This window comes from Prionailurus viverrinus, unplaced genomic scaffold (assembly GCF_022837055.1).
Source record: "Prionailurus viverrinus isolate Anna unplaced genomic scaffold, UM_Priviv_1.0 scaffold_53, whole genome shotgun sequence".
NCBI classification, from domain to species: Eukaryota; Metazoa; Chordata; class Mammalia; order Carnivora; family Felidae; genus Prionailurus; species Prionailurus viverrinus.
Window position 1 is genome coordinate 783,506 of NW_025927616.1, and position 15,115 is coordinate 798,620.

Genomic DNA, 15,115 nt, shown 5'->3' on the forward strand with positions numbered 1-15,115 from the left:
GTGTTCCTAGTGCTCCCAGTGTTCACCCGGCACAGTGAACACGGAGAAAAAGGCAAAAGCCAAAGCGCGGGACCAACGATAAGGGAGACAGAGCAGAAATCGGGCGCCTGAGAGGAGAAAGCCCAGCGCAGGAATCAGAGGTATCCAGACGTCCGACACACAGCCCCTTGCCTGCAGCAGCTTTGGCACCCCACACCCAGAACGTGAGCCCACAGCCAGCAGGCCACCAGCGGCAGCGAGGCACCCGCCGCCCTTACCCAGCTTCCCAAATGCAGACCAGGCAGAAAAAGCACATCATCCCCCAGGGGGAGGAGAAAGCGCGCAGCGGCCTCAGACATCTTTACAGACTCAACGTCCTAAAGGCATTTTGCAGAAACAGCTCAGTCGGTCGAGTGTCCGACCCTGGATTTCTGGTCAGGTCATCATCTCAGCATTCATGGGTTCGAGCCCTGCATCAGGCTCTGTGCTGACGGTGCGGAGCCTGCTTGGGATTCTCTCCCTCCTCTCTGCCCCTCCCCTGCTCACACGTTTTTCTCTCTCTCTCAAAATAAATAAACATTTAAAACGTCAAATCACTATGCTACACACCTGAAACTAAAATAATATTGCATGTCGACTATAACTCCATTAAAAATAAATAAATAACACGGGCTCCCCACTGGCCCAGTCGGTGGAGCATGTGACTCTCAATCTTGGGTCATAAATTTGAGTCCCACGTTAGGCATGGAGATTACATAAAAAATATATACATATATAAATAAAAGTAAAAAAATAATTTTGTAATTTCTACAAACACCAGGAAGAAAGACTGTGTGACCAAGAAAAACTCAATTCCGGCTACTATGTCATAAGTATAGTAACAACCAGCAGATATTCTTTAAAAGACTTAAAAAAACTTTTTTAATGTCTATTTATTTTTGAGAGAGAGACACAGAGTGTGACCAGGGAAGAGGCAGAGACAGAGGGAGACACAGAATCCGAAGCAGGCTCCAGGCTCTGAGCTGTCAGCACAGAGCCCGACACAGGGCTCGAAGCCAAGAGCTGTGAGACCTGAGCCGAAGTCGGATGCTTACCGAGCCACCCAGGTGCCCCAACAACCAGCAGGCATTCTTTTTTTTTTTTTTTTTTTAATTTTTTTTAACGTTTATTTGTTTTTTGAGACAGGGAGAGACAGAGCACGAACGGGGAAGGATCAGAGAGAGAGGGAGACACAGAATCTGAAACAGGCTCCAGGCTCCGTGCTGCCAGCACAGAGCCCAACGCGGGGCTCGAACTCACGGACCCCGAGATCATGACCTGAGCCGAAGTCGGATGCTTAACCGACTGAGCCACCCAGGCGCCCCCAGGCATTCTTAATCAAAGAAAGAACTCAAGGAACATAGCAGAATGAATGAACTATTAAAAAACATTTTTTTAATGTTTATTTTTGAGAGAGAGAGAGAGAGAGAGAGAGAGCGCGCGCGTGAGTGGGGAGGCGCAGAGAGAGAGGAAGACAAAGAATCGGAAGCAGGGTCCAGGCTCTGAGCCCCAGCACATGTGGGGCTCGAACTCATGAACTGAGAGATCATGACCTGAGCCGATGTCGGACGCTTAACTGAAGATGTAGAGTTTACTTAAAAAGAAGAAAAGAGGGACACCTGGGTGGCTCAGTCAGTTAAGCGTCCAAATTCGGCTCATGTCATGATCTCATGGTTTGTGAGCTTGAGCCTTGAGTCAGGCTCTGTGCTGACAGCTCGGATTCTGTGTCTCCCTCTCCCTTTGCCCCTCCCCCGCTCACACTCTATCTCTCTCTCAAAAATAAATAAATGTTAAAAAAAAAAAAGAAGAAAAAAAAGATGGTACACATCAGCATGGAGGACAGACTCAACACTGTGGTTTCAAAACTCAGTTTTTCTCTGGATATTTATAATGGGCTTGTATTTAATGTCCAAAAGTTTCTATTCCATTTCAAATCCCTCTAAAGACAATTTCCGTAAAGTAACAATCAAAGATCTAAAAGAACAAAACAAAACACCAAAAAAAAAGGGGGGGGGGGGCGCCTGGGTGGCTCAGTCGGTTAAGCATCTGACTTCAGCTCAGGTCATGATCTCACAGTTTGTGAGTTCGAGCCCCGCGTCGGGCTCTGTGCTGACAGCTCAGAGCCTGGAGCCTGCTTCGGATTCTGTGTCTCCCTCTCTCTCTGACGCTCCCCCACTCACACTCTGTCTCTCTCTCTCAAGAATAAACATTAAAAAAAATTAAAAAAAAAAATTAAAAACAATTTTATATAAAAAAATTAAAAAAATAAAAGAACAAAACAATATGATCAGAGTAAAATCTCAGTTATATCAGTTGAGCATTTAACTCAAAAGTTAACAAATATCCCTGTCATTTTAAGCAAATAACAAAGAATGCACAGTCTCTTCAATGATCAAAATCTGTCTTTGGGAGACATAGCCGAGCAAATATTGAAAGCAACAGATGCTAGTCTGCATCTGCAATGAGACAAACACACCCCAAATACACCATTTGCTGTACTCACTTGGGTGATGGTTTTCAGGATGGCCAGGCGATCCGCTGGGGGCGGCAAACCCACAAAAAGTGTTTTGTCCAGGCGTCCTGGGCGCAGGATTGCAGGGTCAATGATATCTGGAGAAGAACGGAGGGTCAAGACTTCATAAAACAGAATCTTTTTAAATAACACAATTAACGTGAGAGGTGGGAAGAGCACTTTTTTTGAAAAGAAAAAACTGATAAACTAGACTCATTAAAAACTCCTGCACATCAGAGTATATCCTTAAGAAAAGCCCACCCACCTTCCTGGCCAAACCCGCTTGGCTCCAGGCCTCTCTCTCCCCTCTGAATGGGCGCCTTCTCCTGACCCTGCCCTCAGTCAGGACTGAGGGGAGCTCCTCACTGGCCCCGTGGGTCCACTTCCCCACTCTGGGACCCTGTGTGGTGCCTGCAGAACTAGCCCACATCTGTCACCACGGCAGGCAGGCCCTCAAGACCTGACCGCGCCCTTTCTGGTGCCCTCTCTCATATTCTCCTTGACTCCCACACCCCACTGACCAGACCTCTTGCTGTTCCTGAAACAACCTGAAGCCTCAAACCTCCTCCTCTTCGCTCTCAGTGGTTCCTTCCTCTGAAATGCTTTCTTCCTCATTTACACTACTGGAATTTTCAAACAAGGTCTCCTCCAGGAAGCCTTCCCTGAGTCCCCCAGAAGAAAGTTCCACCCTCCTTTGTGCCCACCATATTCTTGGTACCAGTAGCAAAGACCAAGTCCCAAACTGCCTGACACTGAAGTCCATCAGGAACAAAGAGCCCATTTCTTAAGCCTAATCGCTTCTAATGGTCCCTCAATCATTCCAGAGAAGCTTCCCAAAGCTCACAATAAGAAGACCTTTGTTCGTGTACAGACACACCTAGAAATGATGGGACTCGTGTTTTCTAATGCACGTATTGAGACTTAACCATTAATTTATTCTTCCATAAAGAAGCAGAGTTCTTTACAGCTGAAATTCTGATTTTGTTTAGTTTTGTTCTTCAGTTACCTTGGGGAAGCTAAATACTTAATTCAGTGATTTTTCAATGTTCAACAAGCTACTGGACTTTCAAGATGCGAGGAAAAACTACTCGGAAATGGGGAAAGAAAGATTACTGCACAACACTCGCGGCATCGTGATGGAGCGCCGCCCCACGCGCCTGGGCGCCATCCTACTCTACAGGGCAAAGGGCCCCACACGTTCAGGTGTCAGGAGACCTCTGCAGTTTAAAAACTTACAGAGGACCCCCCGTGACCTTTCTCTCCTGCTCTTCCCTGACCCCACGAAAGTGCAAGCACGTTCTATGTGCTCTGCTTTCTTCTACTCAACACAATTATCCACGTTCACCTAAGTTCCTGCGTGTGTCAGTATTTATCCTGTCTGTATTGCCGGGCAGTATTCCACCGTATGGATACGCCTCGATGTCAGGACAGAAAGAAGTATTCATTCTTCTGTTGATGAACATGTGGTTTCCAGTTCTGGCCCACCAGAAGCACACGTGGACATGTGTTGGCGTGAGTTTCTCGTTCTCTCTGGTGAGTCCCTCCGTGTGTGGCAACATCGCACTGTAGGACGTGCTGGTCTCAAGGAATCCGACAGAGTGTTTTCCAAACTAGCTGTGCCATGTTACGTCCCCTACAATTGCTTGTACAATCTTTCTAATTTTAGTTCTTTTTTTTATCTCAGAGAGCGAGCACAAGTGGGGCAGGGACAGAGGAAGATATTCCCAAGCAGCCTCCTGCCCAGCACAGAGCCCGATGTGGGGCTCAGTCCCATGACCGTGAGATCATGACTTGAGCCACAATGAAGAGTCAGATGCTCAACACACGGAGCACCCCCCACCCCCCGCCCCGGTGCCCTGGTTAATGTAGGCTTTGTAGTAGTCTCTCACGGCGGCCTTCACCTGCATCTCCCTGACGACCAGATGCCGAGCACATTCCCATATTTATCTGCCGCCGGGATCCCTACTGCAGTGAACGTCTGTGCAGTCCTTGGCCAATTTTTCATGTTTTTCTTTTACTAAGTTTTGGGAATCCATCGCGTGCTGCAGATATAGATCCTTCATCAGAGACACATTCTGTAAATGTTGCCTCCACGTCTGCGCGGCTTGTCCTTGTGAAGAGCAGTTCAATTTATCCTTTTGCTCTAAAACACTGTGCGTCTGATGTCATACCTAAAAGATCTTTGCTTAGTCCAAGGTAGAAAACACTTCTCCTCTGCCTCCTTCCAGGAGTATTACAGATGTGACTTTTCATTGGTCTTTGATCCATTTTGGGTCAATTTTTCATGTGGCTTCTAACAGGTTAAAGGTTATTTTTCCTACACATCTCACTGTCCCAGCACTATTTGTTTAAAACGCTATTCTTTCTCTACTGCATGGCCTTCGTGTTCTATAACAACCCAATTATCCAGACCCTCTGCCTCCGGGACCGGACAACACCCTATTCTGAACTCAGCTCCTCGTTACCGGTCAACCGTGAGCTCCCAGGTTCGTCAGAATTATCCCACCGAGGTGGAGGCCGCCGTCAACGTCCTGGTCCGCGCGCACCCGCGGGCCGCCTACCCCTCCCTCTCTCTGGGCTCCTGTTTCCACCAGGAGGATGTGGCTCTGGAGGGTGTGGACCACTTCTCCCGAGAGTTGGCTAAGGAGAAGCGGGAGGGCGCTGAGTGTCTCTCAAAGGTGCAAACCCAGCACAGCAGCCGCGCCCTCTTCCCAGACGTGCAGAAGAGGTGCCGGGATGAGGGGGTGAAAGCCTGCATGCCATGGAAGCCGCCCTGGTCTGGACCAGGCCCGTTTGGACCTACAGGCCCTGGGTCTGGCCCGCGCAGACCCCCAGCGCCGCGACTTCCAGGAGAAGCACTTCCTAGACGGAGGTGAAACTCTTCAGGAAGATGGGCGACCCCCCGACTCACCTCCGCAGGCCGGCTGCCCCCCCTCCCCAGGCTGGGCGAGGCTGGCGTCTCTCGGAAAGGCTCACCCCCCAGCATGACTCGGGGTCTCTGGAGCCCAGCAACCCGTGAGGGGCCCCTCCGGCAGCCCCCGGATGCCAGGGCTGGTGCCCGAGCCTCTCTCTGTGGCCACCAGGCAGCTTTGCAACACCCTGGAGCCTGCTCCCACGCCACGGACCAAATGGAAACAGGAAAGCTTTTTGCAGCAGGAAACAACAACAACAACAACAAACCCCAAAAAACTAATCATCCAGATACGTGGGGGAATATTTTTATAGGTATTTTATAGGTAGGTCCTATCATGTTTCAATGATCTGTAAGTCTGTGTCTATGCCAATACCAAATGGTGGAAACATCTTTTAGCTTGAATATACAAGTACATATTAAAAGTCAGAGCTGCATGCTCAAAAATGAAGCCTGATGTAAACAATCCCAATCATAATTAGAAGGCACTTAGTTTAGGAATTTTATAATCATTTAATATCTCTAACTGACAAGCACCATCTTTAGTTTATTACAAACTTACTTATTAGTTTATTTTAAGGAATTACTTATTTCATTTCGAGTAAAAAGCACCCTGAGCACTTTATTTTTTTTTTTTAAAGATTTTACTATTTTTTAAGTAATCTCTATACCCAATATGGGGCTTGAACTCATGACCTCGAGCTCGAGTCGCAGGCCCTCAGACTGAGCCAGCCAGGACCCCCACCAAGCACTTCATACAGATCTTACTATGGGATGGCAAACTACCGCTCTGTCAAAAACTTTTCCAAAATTCGATGCATTACACCATCTCTCAAAGAAAATCCAGTGCTGTGTGTCTAGAGCTCGTAGGTACCAAGCAGCTTCTTACACTTTAGAGGACGATAAAGGGAAAAGGACTCCTGTCGTCCTCTAAAGGGAAAGAGCGCAAGGAATGGGCGTTGTAGAAAGTGAGAAGCAGGCGCACACCGGCACCTCCCCGTGACAGAGAGCCATCCTGGACGTGACACACTTCACACACGCCCCGATCTTCTCCCATGTCCTCCCCGAACGGGGCAACCATGCTCTCTCCTGCCTTGGTTGAGGCCAGCTCATCCTTCCAGTCTTTCCGGCCGAGACCTGGAGGCGTGGCCGGGCTCCACTCACTCACGTCCACAGCCAATCCATTAACAGGTCCTGTCAACTGATGACACTTCCACACCCCAGCCATCAGCTGCTGAGAACACTAACTTCTCGCCCTGGGAGTACTGCCACAGCTTGCTAAGTGGCTCCCCACCTCGATGTGGCACAGATGGAGTCTTCGGAGTCAAGATAATTCTCACATCCGCAGTGAACAAGTCAGCCCAAATCCCACCGCTGTAAAGACAAAATCCGCTCACTCGCAAACAAGAAGGATGCGTGAAGAGCCCTCCCTTCCATCCGCTGGTGAGGAAGCACTGCTCTCCCACCGAGTACCAAAAAAAGCTGACGTTTAAGAGCTAAAGGTAGTGACTTCCAACTTCAGGAAAAACTCCCATCTTGCTGCAAACGGACCCCCGATTTTCGAGAGGTGCCCCAACAATTCAACGGGGAGAAGATGCCACAAATGGTGCCGAGGCAAGCGGACGTCCACGTGCGAAAGGGTGAATCGGGACCCCTTCCTCAGAGCACACAAACATTAACTCAACATGAACCTAAGATCGAAGTGTGAGCCCTGGAAGCGTAAAACCATCACCACACCCGGGGGTTAATCTTTGTGACCCTGAATCAGGCAATGGGTTTTTGAGACAGGACACAAATTGCATGTGATTAAAAACCTATCAATTGGACTTTACCAAAATTTAAAACTCTTGTTCTTCAAATTACACCAGCGAGAAAGTGAAAAGACAGCCATAGGCTGGGAGAAAAGACATGCAAATCATACATCTGGCTGTGGATTTGTATCTGGAATTAGTCATTCTTTAAAAAGAATTTTTTTTTTTTTTAGTATTTGTTTATTGTTGAGGGAGAGAGAGACCGAGCACGAGTGGGGAAGGGGCAGAGAGAGAGACACACACACACAGAATCTGAAACAGGCTCCAGGCTCTGAGCTGTCAGCACAGAGCCCAACTCGGGGCTGGAACTCACAAACCGTGAGATCATGACCTGAGCCGGAGCCGGCCCCTTAACCGACTGAGCCACCCTGGCGCCCCTAGAATTAATCATTCTTACTGCTCAGTGACAAGGCATGACCCAACCAAAAAAAATGGGTGAAGGACTCAAACAGGTATTTCTCGAAAGAAGACACTACAGTACCTCACACCCACTGGAGTGGCTGTAATCAACTAGAAAGGTTGTAACAAGTGTTGAGGGTGTGGAGAAATCCGAACTCCCACACTCGGCTTTGTTATAATTATCGGCAGGAACAGAAAACGCTGGGCCTCTCTGGAAAAGTCTGGCTGCTTCCTGAAGTGTTAAACACAGAGTCACCACGTGGCCCACAGACCCCACTCCTAGGTATCTACCTCCTGAGAAATTATGATACACGGCCACACGAAACCTTGTATGCGGAGGTTCACAACAGCCCTAAAGTGGACACGACCCGAATGTCCATCAGCTGGAGAACGGGTGAAACGTTGTACGTCCACACGACAGAACGTCATCCGGCAGTACGAGGAACAGAGTACTGACACCGCCACACGGATGCGCCTTGAACACAGGACGTCGAGCGGGAGAGGGCACACCCCGCAGCCCACATGTGTGACTCCACTTACACACAGAAGCGGAGGCCTAGGGAGACAGTGCTGCAGGTGGGGACGGATGGGGAGGGGCAGCTAACACGCACAGATCCTCTTGAGGGTGACAGAAATGTTCTCAAATCAGGCTGTTGGGATGGCTGCACAAGTCTGTTAATATCCTCAAAACCACTGAATCGTGTACTTAAAATGGGTAAAATTTATGGCATATTATAGATCTCAATAAAGCCATTTTCTTAGAGACTTAGAAACTGGACTAACAAGACCATCAATACTATGTCTATGAAAATTACCGCAAGATCAGACGACCTTCACGGAACAGGAGTAGGTCTCTCCTTACAATTCACAAAACAAATACTGAGTTTTATTATTTACGGTTCCTGAGAATCAGCAGAAATGATGCCAGGGCCTAGGTTACTTTTACAAGGGAAGCATTGTGCCAAAGGGCGAGATACACAGGTCGGGACACGGCACCAACTCAAGGAGAATTTAACAGCGATCCAGGGCCATTCAGACTGGACACAAAAGGGAAGGTTTTACTTGGAACTTTAAGTGGCTGAATATCTTACTGTGTGTAATGGAATAAATCTCTTCTTTGTTGCCACCCATCGAGTCGCCTGACAAAAAACTACTAAGGACTTATTACAATGGATAAAGACTCTGAACTAGGAACTTTCTCTCAAACATAAAACTGCAGACCTAATCCTTGTCCAGAAGTTTACACTTCTGGGGGCGCCTGGGTGGCGCAGTCGGTTAAGCGTCCGACTTCGGCCAGGTCACGATCTCGCGCTCCGTGAGTTCGCGCCCCGCGTCGGGCTCTGGGCCGATGGCTCGGAGCCTGGAGCCTGTTTCCGATTCTGTGTCTCCCTCTCTCTCTGACCCTCCCCCTTTCATGCTCTGTCTCTCTCTGTCCCAAAAATAAATAAAAAACGTTGAAAAAAAAATTTTTTTTTAAAAAATAAACAAAAAAGAAGTTTACACTTCTGTGTCATAATTTACAGATTTAATTTTTCAACAGAGCTGCACAGAGAGCAGAAACTCCTTCTGGATCCCGTGTTGCTACTGTAGGAAACAGACCCCCGCTGAGCAGTAGAGACCCTACCCGGTTGGTGTGGCTATCTGGGTATACCTGTCTGCAGGAGTGTTTTTAACCAGCGGCACAGAGGATTCAGCGGGAACAGACAGCTCCTCTCTGAGAACGTCCTTTACAGGAGCCGGTACCAGAAGGAGGAACGGGCGCACGTGCGCAGGAGATGACAATCAGGGCATCGGTGGTCTTAGTGGACTTTGTCCAGGGACCTTCGTCTCCTGGGGCTGAGCACAGGGAAGCGGATCATTTCCGGGACAGGGGGTGGACTCTGGTGTGCCACACATCACACAAGGGACATCACAGGTCTTGAGAGCAGCCAAGTGGGGAACCTCAGCCTCCCCACTGCTGTCCCCCGGGCGCTGCCTCTAGCAGGAATGGCAGCCTCCACCCTCGTCTCCTGGAACCCTGCGGTCACATGAGAACGAGGATGTAGGATCCTGCCAGCGGGAGCCCACGCCACCAGCAGAGGCCTGGAGAGGGGACGTTCCGTGAGGAGGGGACAGAGATGCCGGAGCGTCACCGCGGAGATGGTCCTCTGGCCCTGCCACTCCAGCTGATGGCACTGGGATCGGAGAGGAACCTCTGGACAAGCCCTTCCGGAGTCCCCGACCCACAAAATTGTGGGTCAGAGCAAAAATGGTGATTTGAAGCCACTGAGTATGGTGGTAGTTTGTCATGTGGCCAAAGCCATCAGGCAGGAAGAGATTTCTGGAAGCGGGGAGAAAACAAGTCACAAACAGAATGTTGCAGGACAGCGCACTAGGGAAGAGAACCGCCACAGGCACGCCCACAGGCGACACGGGTGACCCACAGGGCCGCTCTCGGATTTCTGTAGGCAGCAAGGCAGCGGGACCTCTTCCGCGGATAAGGGGACAGGGGAGGGGACGGGGGAGGAGGAAACAGGTTCAGGGACACCGGAAGGGACAAGACACAGGTGCCCACCGTGTTCCTGTCTCCCTCACCATGGCTAAAGTCAGCACAGGCTACTGTACTCAGCCCAGGCTTTCGCGGCTAAGAATCCGGAGAGCTGTGGAGAATTCAGAGAATTCAGAGGTGAACAGAGACCGGGAAAGGACACGCACCTGCACTGTTTGAGGCGAGGATTCACGTAAAACCCAGGGACACAGGGGGACCTGTTATGTTCTAGTCCACAGATACTAAGCTAAAGATATGTGTTTACGATCACCAAACACGAAAACGGCGAGTGCCAGGTGAAGACAGGATGGCTTACCGCAGACTACGGTGTCTTCTCGAAATCTCCCAGAAAAACTCCGCGTCTACCAGAAAACGCAGGGTGTGATTCTGCACAGAGATCTGTGAGGTTTTTCAGATTCCCCCGGGGACAGCTGTGAGTGTAGGACCTCGGGACCGCCGCCCTGGCTGTCACCAAACGTGCTCTTGGCAGAGGCAGGAGTTACTGAACAGCTCCTTGCCACACGCCGTGGGAGACACACTGCCCTTTATGACCATCCTGCCAACTGGCGTCATTATCCTGGAAGTAACGTGTGCCCAGAGAGGAGGTGGTGTAACCAAGAAGCCTTCTGCTCTTTGTCCCCGGTTCCTGTCAGAAAGCTTCAAATAGCCTTGCCATTCCCCAGGGATGGGAGTCTTTGCTACGCTAATGACCAACTCAAGGTCGGCCCAAGATAGTAACTTCAGGATGGGCCAGTTGTCAGAAAGACCAAGCCCGCGGTTAGAGGATAGAAGTGGGAGCCACATCTCTGGGGAGACGGGTTCAATCGCGCGGCCATCGACCAACAGTGACTAAGGCGTAAAACCCCAAGGGAAGCTCTGGGCGGCAGACCTTGGGCGCGTCCTGCTGACGAGCACACCGGTCTCCCAGGCTGGCGTGTGCCCTGGCTCCAAGGGGAGAGGGCCCCCAACGTCTGCACTGCCCCCCACACCGGGCCTTGTGTGCATCCTTTACAACAAACAGCAACTCAAGTACAGTGAGCCTTGAACGGCGTGGGCGTTAGGGGCACCGACTGCCCCCTTTCCCCAGCCCCGCACACTCAAAAGTCTTGTGTAACTTCTGATTCCCCAAAACACTACTAGTGGCTACTGTTGCCTGGAAGCCTTACCGGTAACATAAAAATTAACACACGTTATGCACGTTCTCTGTGTTATATGCTGTATTCTTACCATAAAGTACAGCCGAGAACAAAAACATTACGGAGGCCATAAGGAAAATACGTTTATAGGACTGCACCGTGTTCACGAGAAAAAGCCGCGTGTAAGTGGACCCACGTAATTCAAACCTGTGTTGTTTAAGGGTCAACTGTACGGTGCTTTCCTGCATTCCTTTAACTGTTGTGGCGAATTACTGAACCTGAGGGTTCACCTGTAGCTGGCCGGTCAGCAGCGCGAGGGTCCTGGTGGCAGCCTCGCAGGCTCTGACACCAGCTCCGTGTGATCAGTGTCACACGGGTGACACAGGTGCTCGGCCGGTGTCACACGGGTGGGGGTGGAAACAGAACCGGTAAGAGAACAAGAGTTGTAGCCAGGACTCAAACCCAGGTCCGCCGGATTCCAGAGACGGTACTTTACTGCCGTCAAAGTACAAACCTTCATATATTTCCATTTAAAAATGAAATCGTGTATATTTCACGGAGGTTTTACCTTTCAAAGTAACTTATAAGACCCGAAAGACAAATTCTGTGAGCTTGACGGTGGCAGACAGTTGACACCAGTGTCCACGCGGGGTGGCTACGACACAGCGGCTCACGAGGACGGCAGGGTAGTTAGCACAGGAAGAGACTCTGGGACCCTCAGTAAGAGCCGGGTGCTGACGTTATGAGCCTTTTCTAAGCCCCTCGGCTCCGCTGAAGCTCGTAACAACTTTAAGTAACAGTTACTGCAGGGATGGTGACGTGGTCCCGGTATAAAACCTTGTGACTCTATCTTCAACCTTCACATGCAGTGAAGAGCCTGGTCCTTGTTTCCTATAAGCTCGGGAGAAACCGCGGGACACCAATTCTGATAACATCTGTGTGGTCAAAAGCGGACACTGGGTTTTCTGCCAACGAGACAACCTTCCGAGGACCAACACAGAAAAATCCCCCAAATCTAAGCAATAAAAGTCTTTTTTACTATCACTCGCATAAAAGCTTCCTAAGGTTTTATTTCAACTTACGAGCCAACAAGGGATTTCCTAAACTTCACCCTCCTCTAGTGGCATGAATGTAAATCCCGGTGTCGTGGAGCGCTGACGGTCATGGGGAGCACCCCCTACCTGGCCGGTTGGTGGCCGCCATGATAAAAACCTGCTGCCGCGCTTCCAGCCCGTCCATCTCGGTGAGCAGCTGGTTCACCACGCGCACGCTCGCCCCCGTCTGAAAGGGAATGAACACACCTCCGTCAGTTTTCAGTAAAAAGAAAACCACATCGTCATTCTTTTCCATACACAGTAACGTACTAGCTAACTTCAAGAAAGCTTCTGTCAAGAGGTAACGGCGATTATTTTCTGAGTGGTCGCTACATCCCGGCAGTGTGCAACGCAGGGGCAGGAATTCCCCGGAATCGTGTTATCCACTGTTCCACGAGGAAGCTGAGGCTCGGAGAGGCCACGTGTCCAGGCCTCACAGCCAGACAAGGGCAGGCCTGGCTGATCTAAATCTCGTGCCTCCAAGTTATTCAAAGATCCAATGGCTACGGGGCACCTGGGGGGCTCAGTCAGTTGAGCGTCTGTTGGTTTCAGCTCAAGTCATGGAGCCCTACATTGGGCTCTGCGCTGAGAGCGTGGAGGTTGCTTGGGATTCTCTCTCCCTCCCTCTCCACCCCCCTCCTCGAGCACACATGCATTCTCTCTCAAAATAAATAAACTTAAAAAGAAAAGAAAAGATCTAATGGCTGTGGGGAATAAGTTTAGGAATTCCCTGAGCTTGCACCATGGGTTAATAAGGCATAAAGAATTAGAAAGTCACAGGGTGAACATACCCAAGTTTGGGTAAACGAGATTAGGTAAACAGGGCAAAGGCCCCCAGTATAGGACAAAGGTATAGGAATAGGAAATCTGAAGATGAAAACATCCAAGATGAAGTAAACAAGATTAGGTATTCAGGGCGGAAATGCCCCCCAATTTAGTACAATAGCAGAAAGCTGCTTTCACAGGAAGGAAGAACCAAAATAGGTAAACAGGTAAACAGGACCTAAGACTACAGCAGGGTGAAGTTGCCCAGAGCGGAGCTAATTAGCAAAACAAAGGTGCCTTGCTGACCCTGAGGTAGCATGCTCCTCTTTCTCCTTTCAGTCCCCTAGGCCAGTCTAGGTAAACAGAGGTGGGGCCTCCTGTCTGCTGTAAACAACCTTCCACACAGCCAGGATTTTGTTTTGTATTGACACAAACCCTAACACAGCATCTCTCCAAAACCCCCTTTCCCCCACGCCCATGAGTTAATGTTCAAGACTCCACTGTCTCTTTGTGCACGGCCAGTCCATCACGCTTGTAAGCCTTCTGATCCAAACAAAAACGGAGCCAGGACCCTTACTCGGGGCTCTCGTCTCCTCCAGGACATTAGCCTCTCTCGCATTTTCAATCCTGTGTCCCAGTCTCTTGCTGGACAAGAGAGAACTCTACATCCAGAGTCGCAACAGATTTCCTACTGGGCAAATGTAGACTCAGCCTCCCGAGAGCCCCTGGGATGTGAGATGTTCCAGATCTTTGGACTGGGACACGAGGCTTCTTCCCAGAGGCACACAAGCAGATCTACGGCAATACCCAAGGGAAAGGTCCAGGGCGGTGGTGGACACAGGGGAACTCACTCTGACACAGAAAGGTTTTAAATGCCCAATGGGAGAAATGAGAAAAGTAGTGCTGTGTGTGTGTGGCGGGGGGGAGGGGGGGGCGCGGTGGGATTACTGCGTTTCTTCAACACAGAGGTGGTAACAATTTCTCCGGAAAAGAAACGATGCATGTCACCACTCCCTGAGGACACAAAGCTAACATGTCAGGAGATGCACATAGTGACAATCCTGACTCAGAACAGTAAAGCAGCCCCAGACACCAACCAAACACGGTCCCACCTAAACCAGACAAAATCCTCAGAATCAGCACAGGAATGTGAAAGGCAGGTTTTACTATAACAAAATTATAACATTGTACGTAATAAAAAAAATTAAAGGTAAGTGAGACGACTGGGAAAAACGTGCCAACACACACAATCAGACAATGGATTAATTTCTAGCACACGTAAAAGCTCCTATAAATAAAAAAGAAGTTTTAATAGCAAAAGGATCAAAGTATCTGATCAGGTAATTTCTAGAAGATGAAATACAAATTCACTGAAGACAATCAACCTCACTGATAATCAGGGACGTGAATACGAAGATTTAATGTCACGTTTGACAATAAAACTGACGAAAGATTAAAAGATGGGTATTAGCCATTGCTGACAATACTGTTGGCAGGCATACGTATCCGGTATTTGTTTGTGAAGGATGATTTAATGTCAGCTCCAAAACACAGTATGTATAGGTCCACATACATGTGCACAAAAGCATGTGATTAGAGTGTTATTGCAGTTCTGTTTGTAAGAAAAACAATTAGAAACAATGTGAATGTCTAAAACAGAAAATTATTAAAGAAATCCTTCTGTTTCCAGACTGTAGAATATTTATGCAATCGTTTAAAAATTAAGTCATTAAGCACATGGGAAAATCATCAAGATGCATGACCACATGCATGACCATACACGTTTTTAAGTTTATGGAGAAAGTTGTAGAGTAACAAATGCTACATACAAAACTGAGCGATAACCTCCAAGGAGAGTAATAGAGGGAAATAGGAAGAAGGACTCTTGATCTACTAACACGTGTAGAACTTAATTTGAGTTCTGTCACAAGCGTGTGTCCGT

The 15,115-nt window shown here is 49.1% G+C and overlaps 1 protein-coding gene across 7 annotated transcripts in view; it reads right to left on the minus strand.

Moving 5' to 3' along the window:
* Positions 1-15,115, minus strand: part of NVL (nuclear VCP like) — an 89,334-nt gene that overhangs the window by 30,409 nt on the left and 43,810 nt on the right. For all 7 annotated transcript variants that reach the window (XM_047848145.1, XM_047848142.1, XM_047848141.1 and 4 more), the window contains 2 exons: positions 12,496-12,595; positions 2,522-2,628 (listed from right to left, as the gene is read on the minus strand). In XM_047848145.1, the coding sequence (XP_047704101.1) occupies positions 2,522-2,628; positions 12,496-12,595 (207 nt within the window). The remainder of the gene's footprint in view (positions 1-2,521; positions 2,629-12,495; positions 12,596-15,115) is intronic.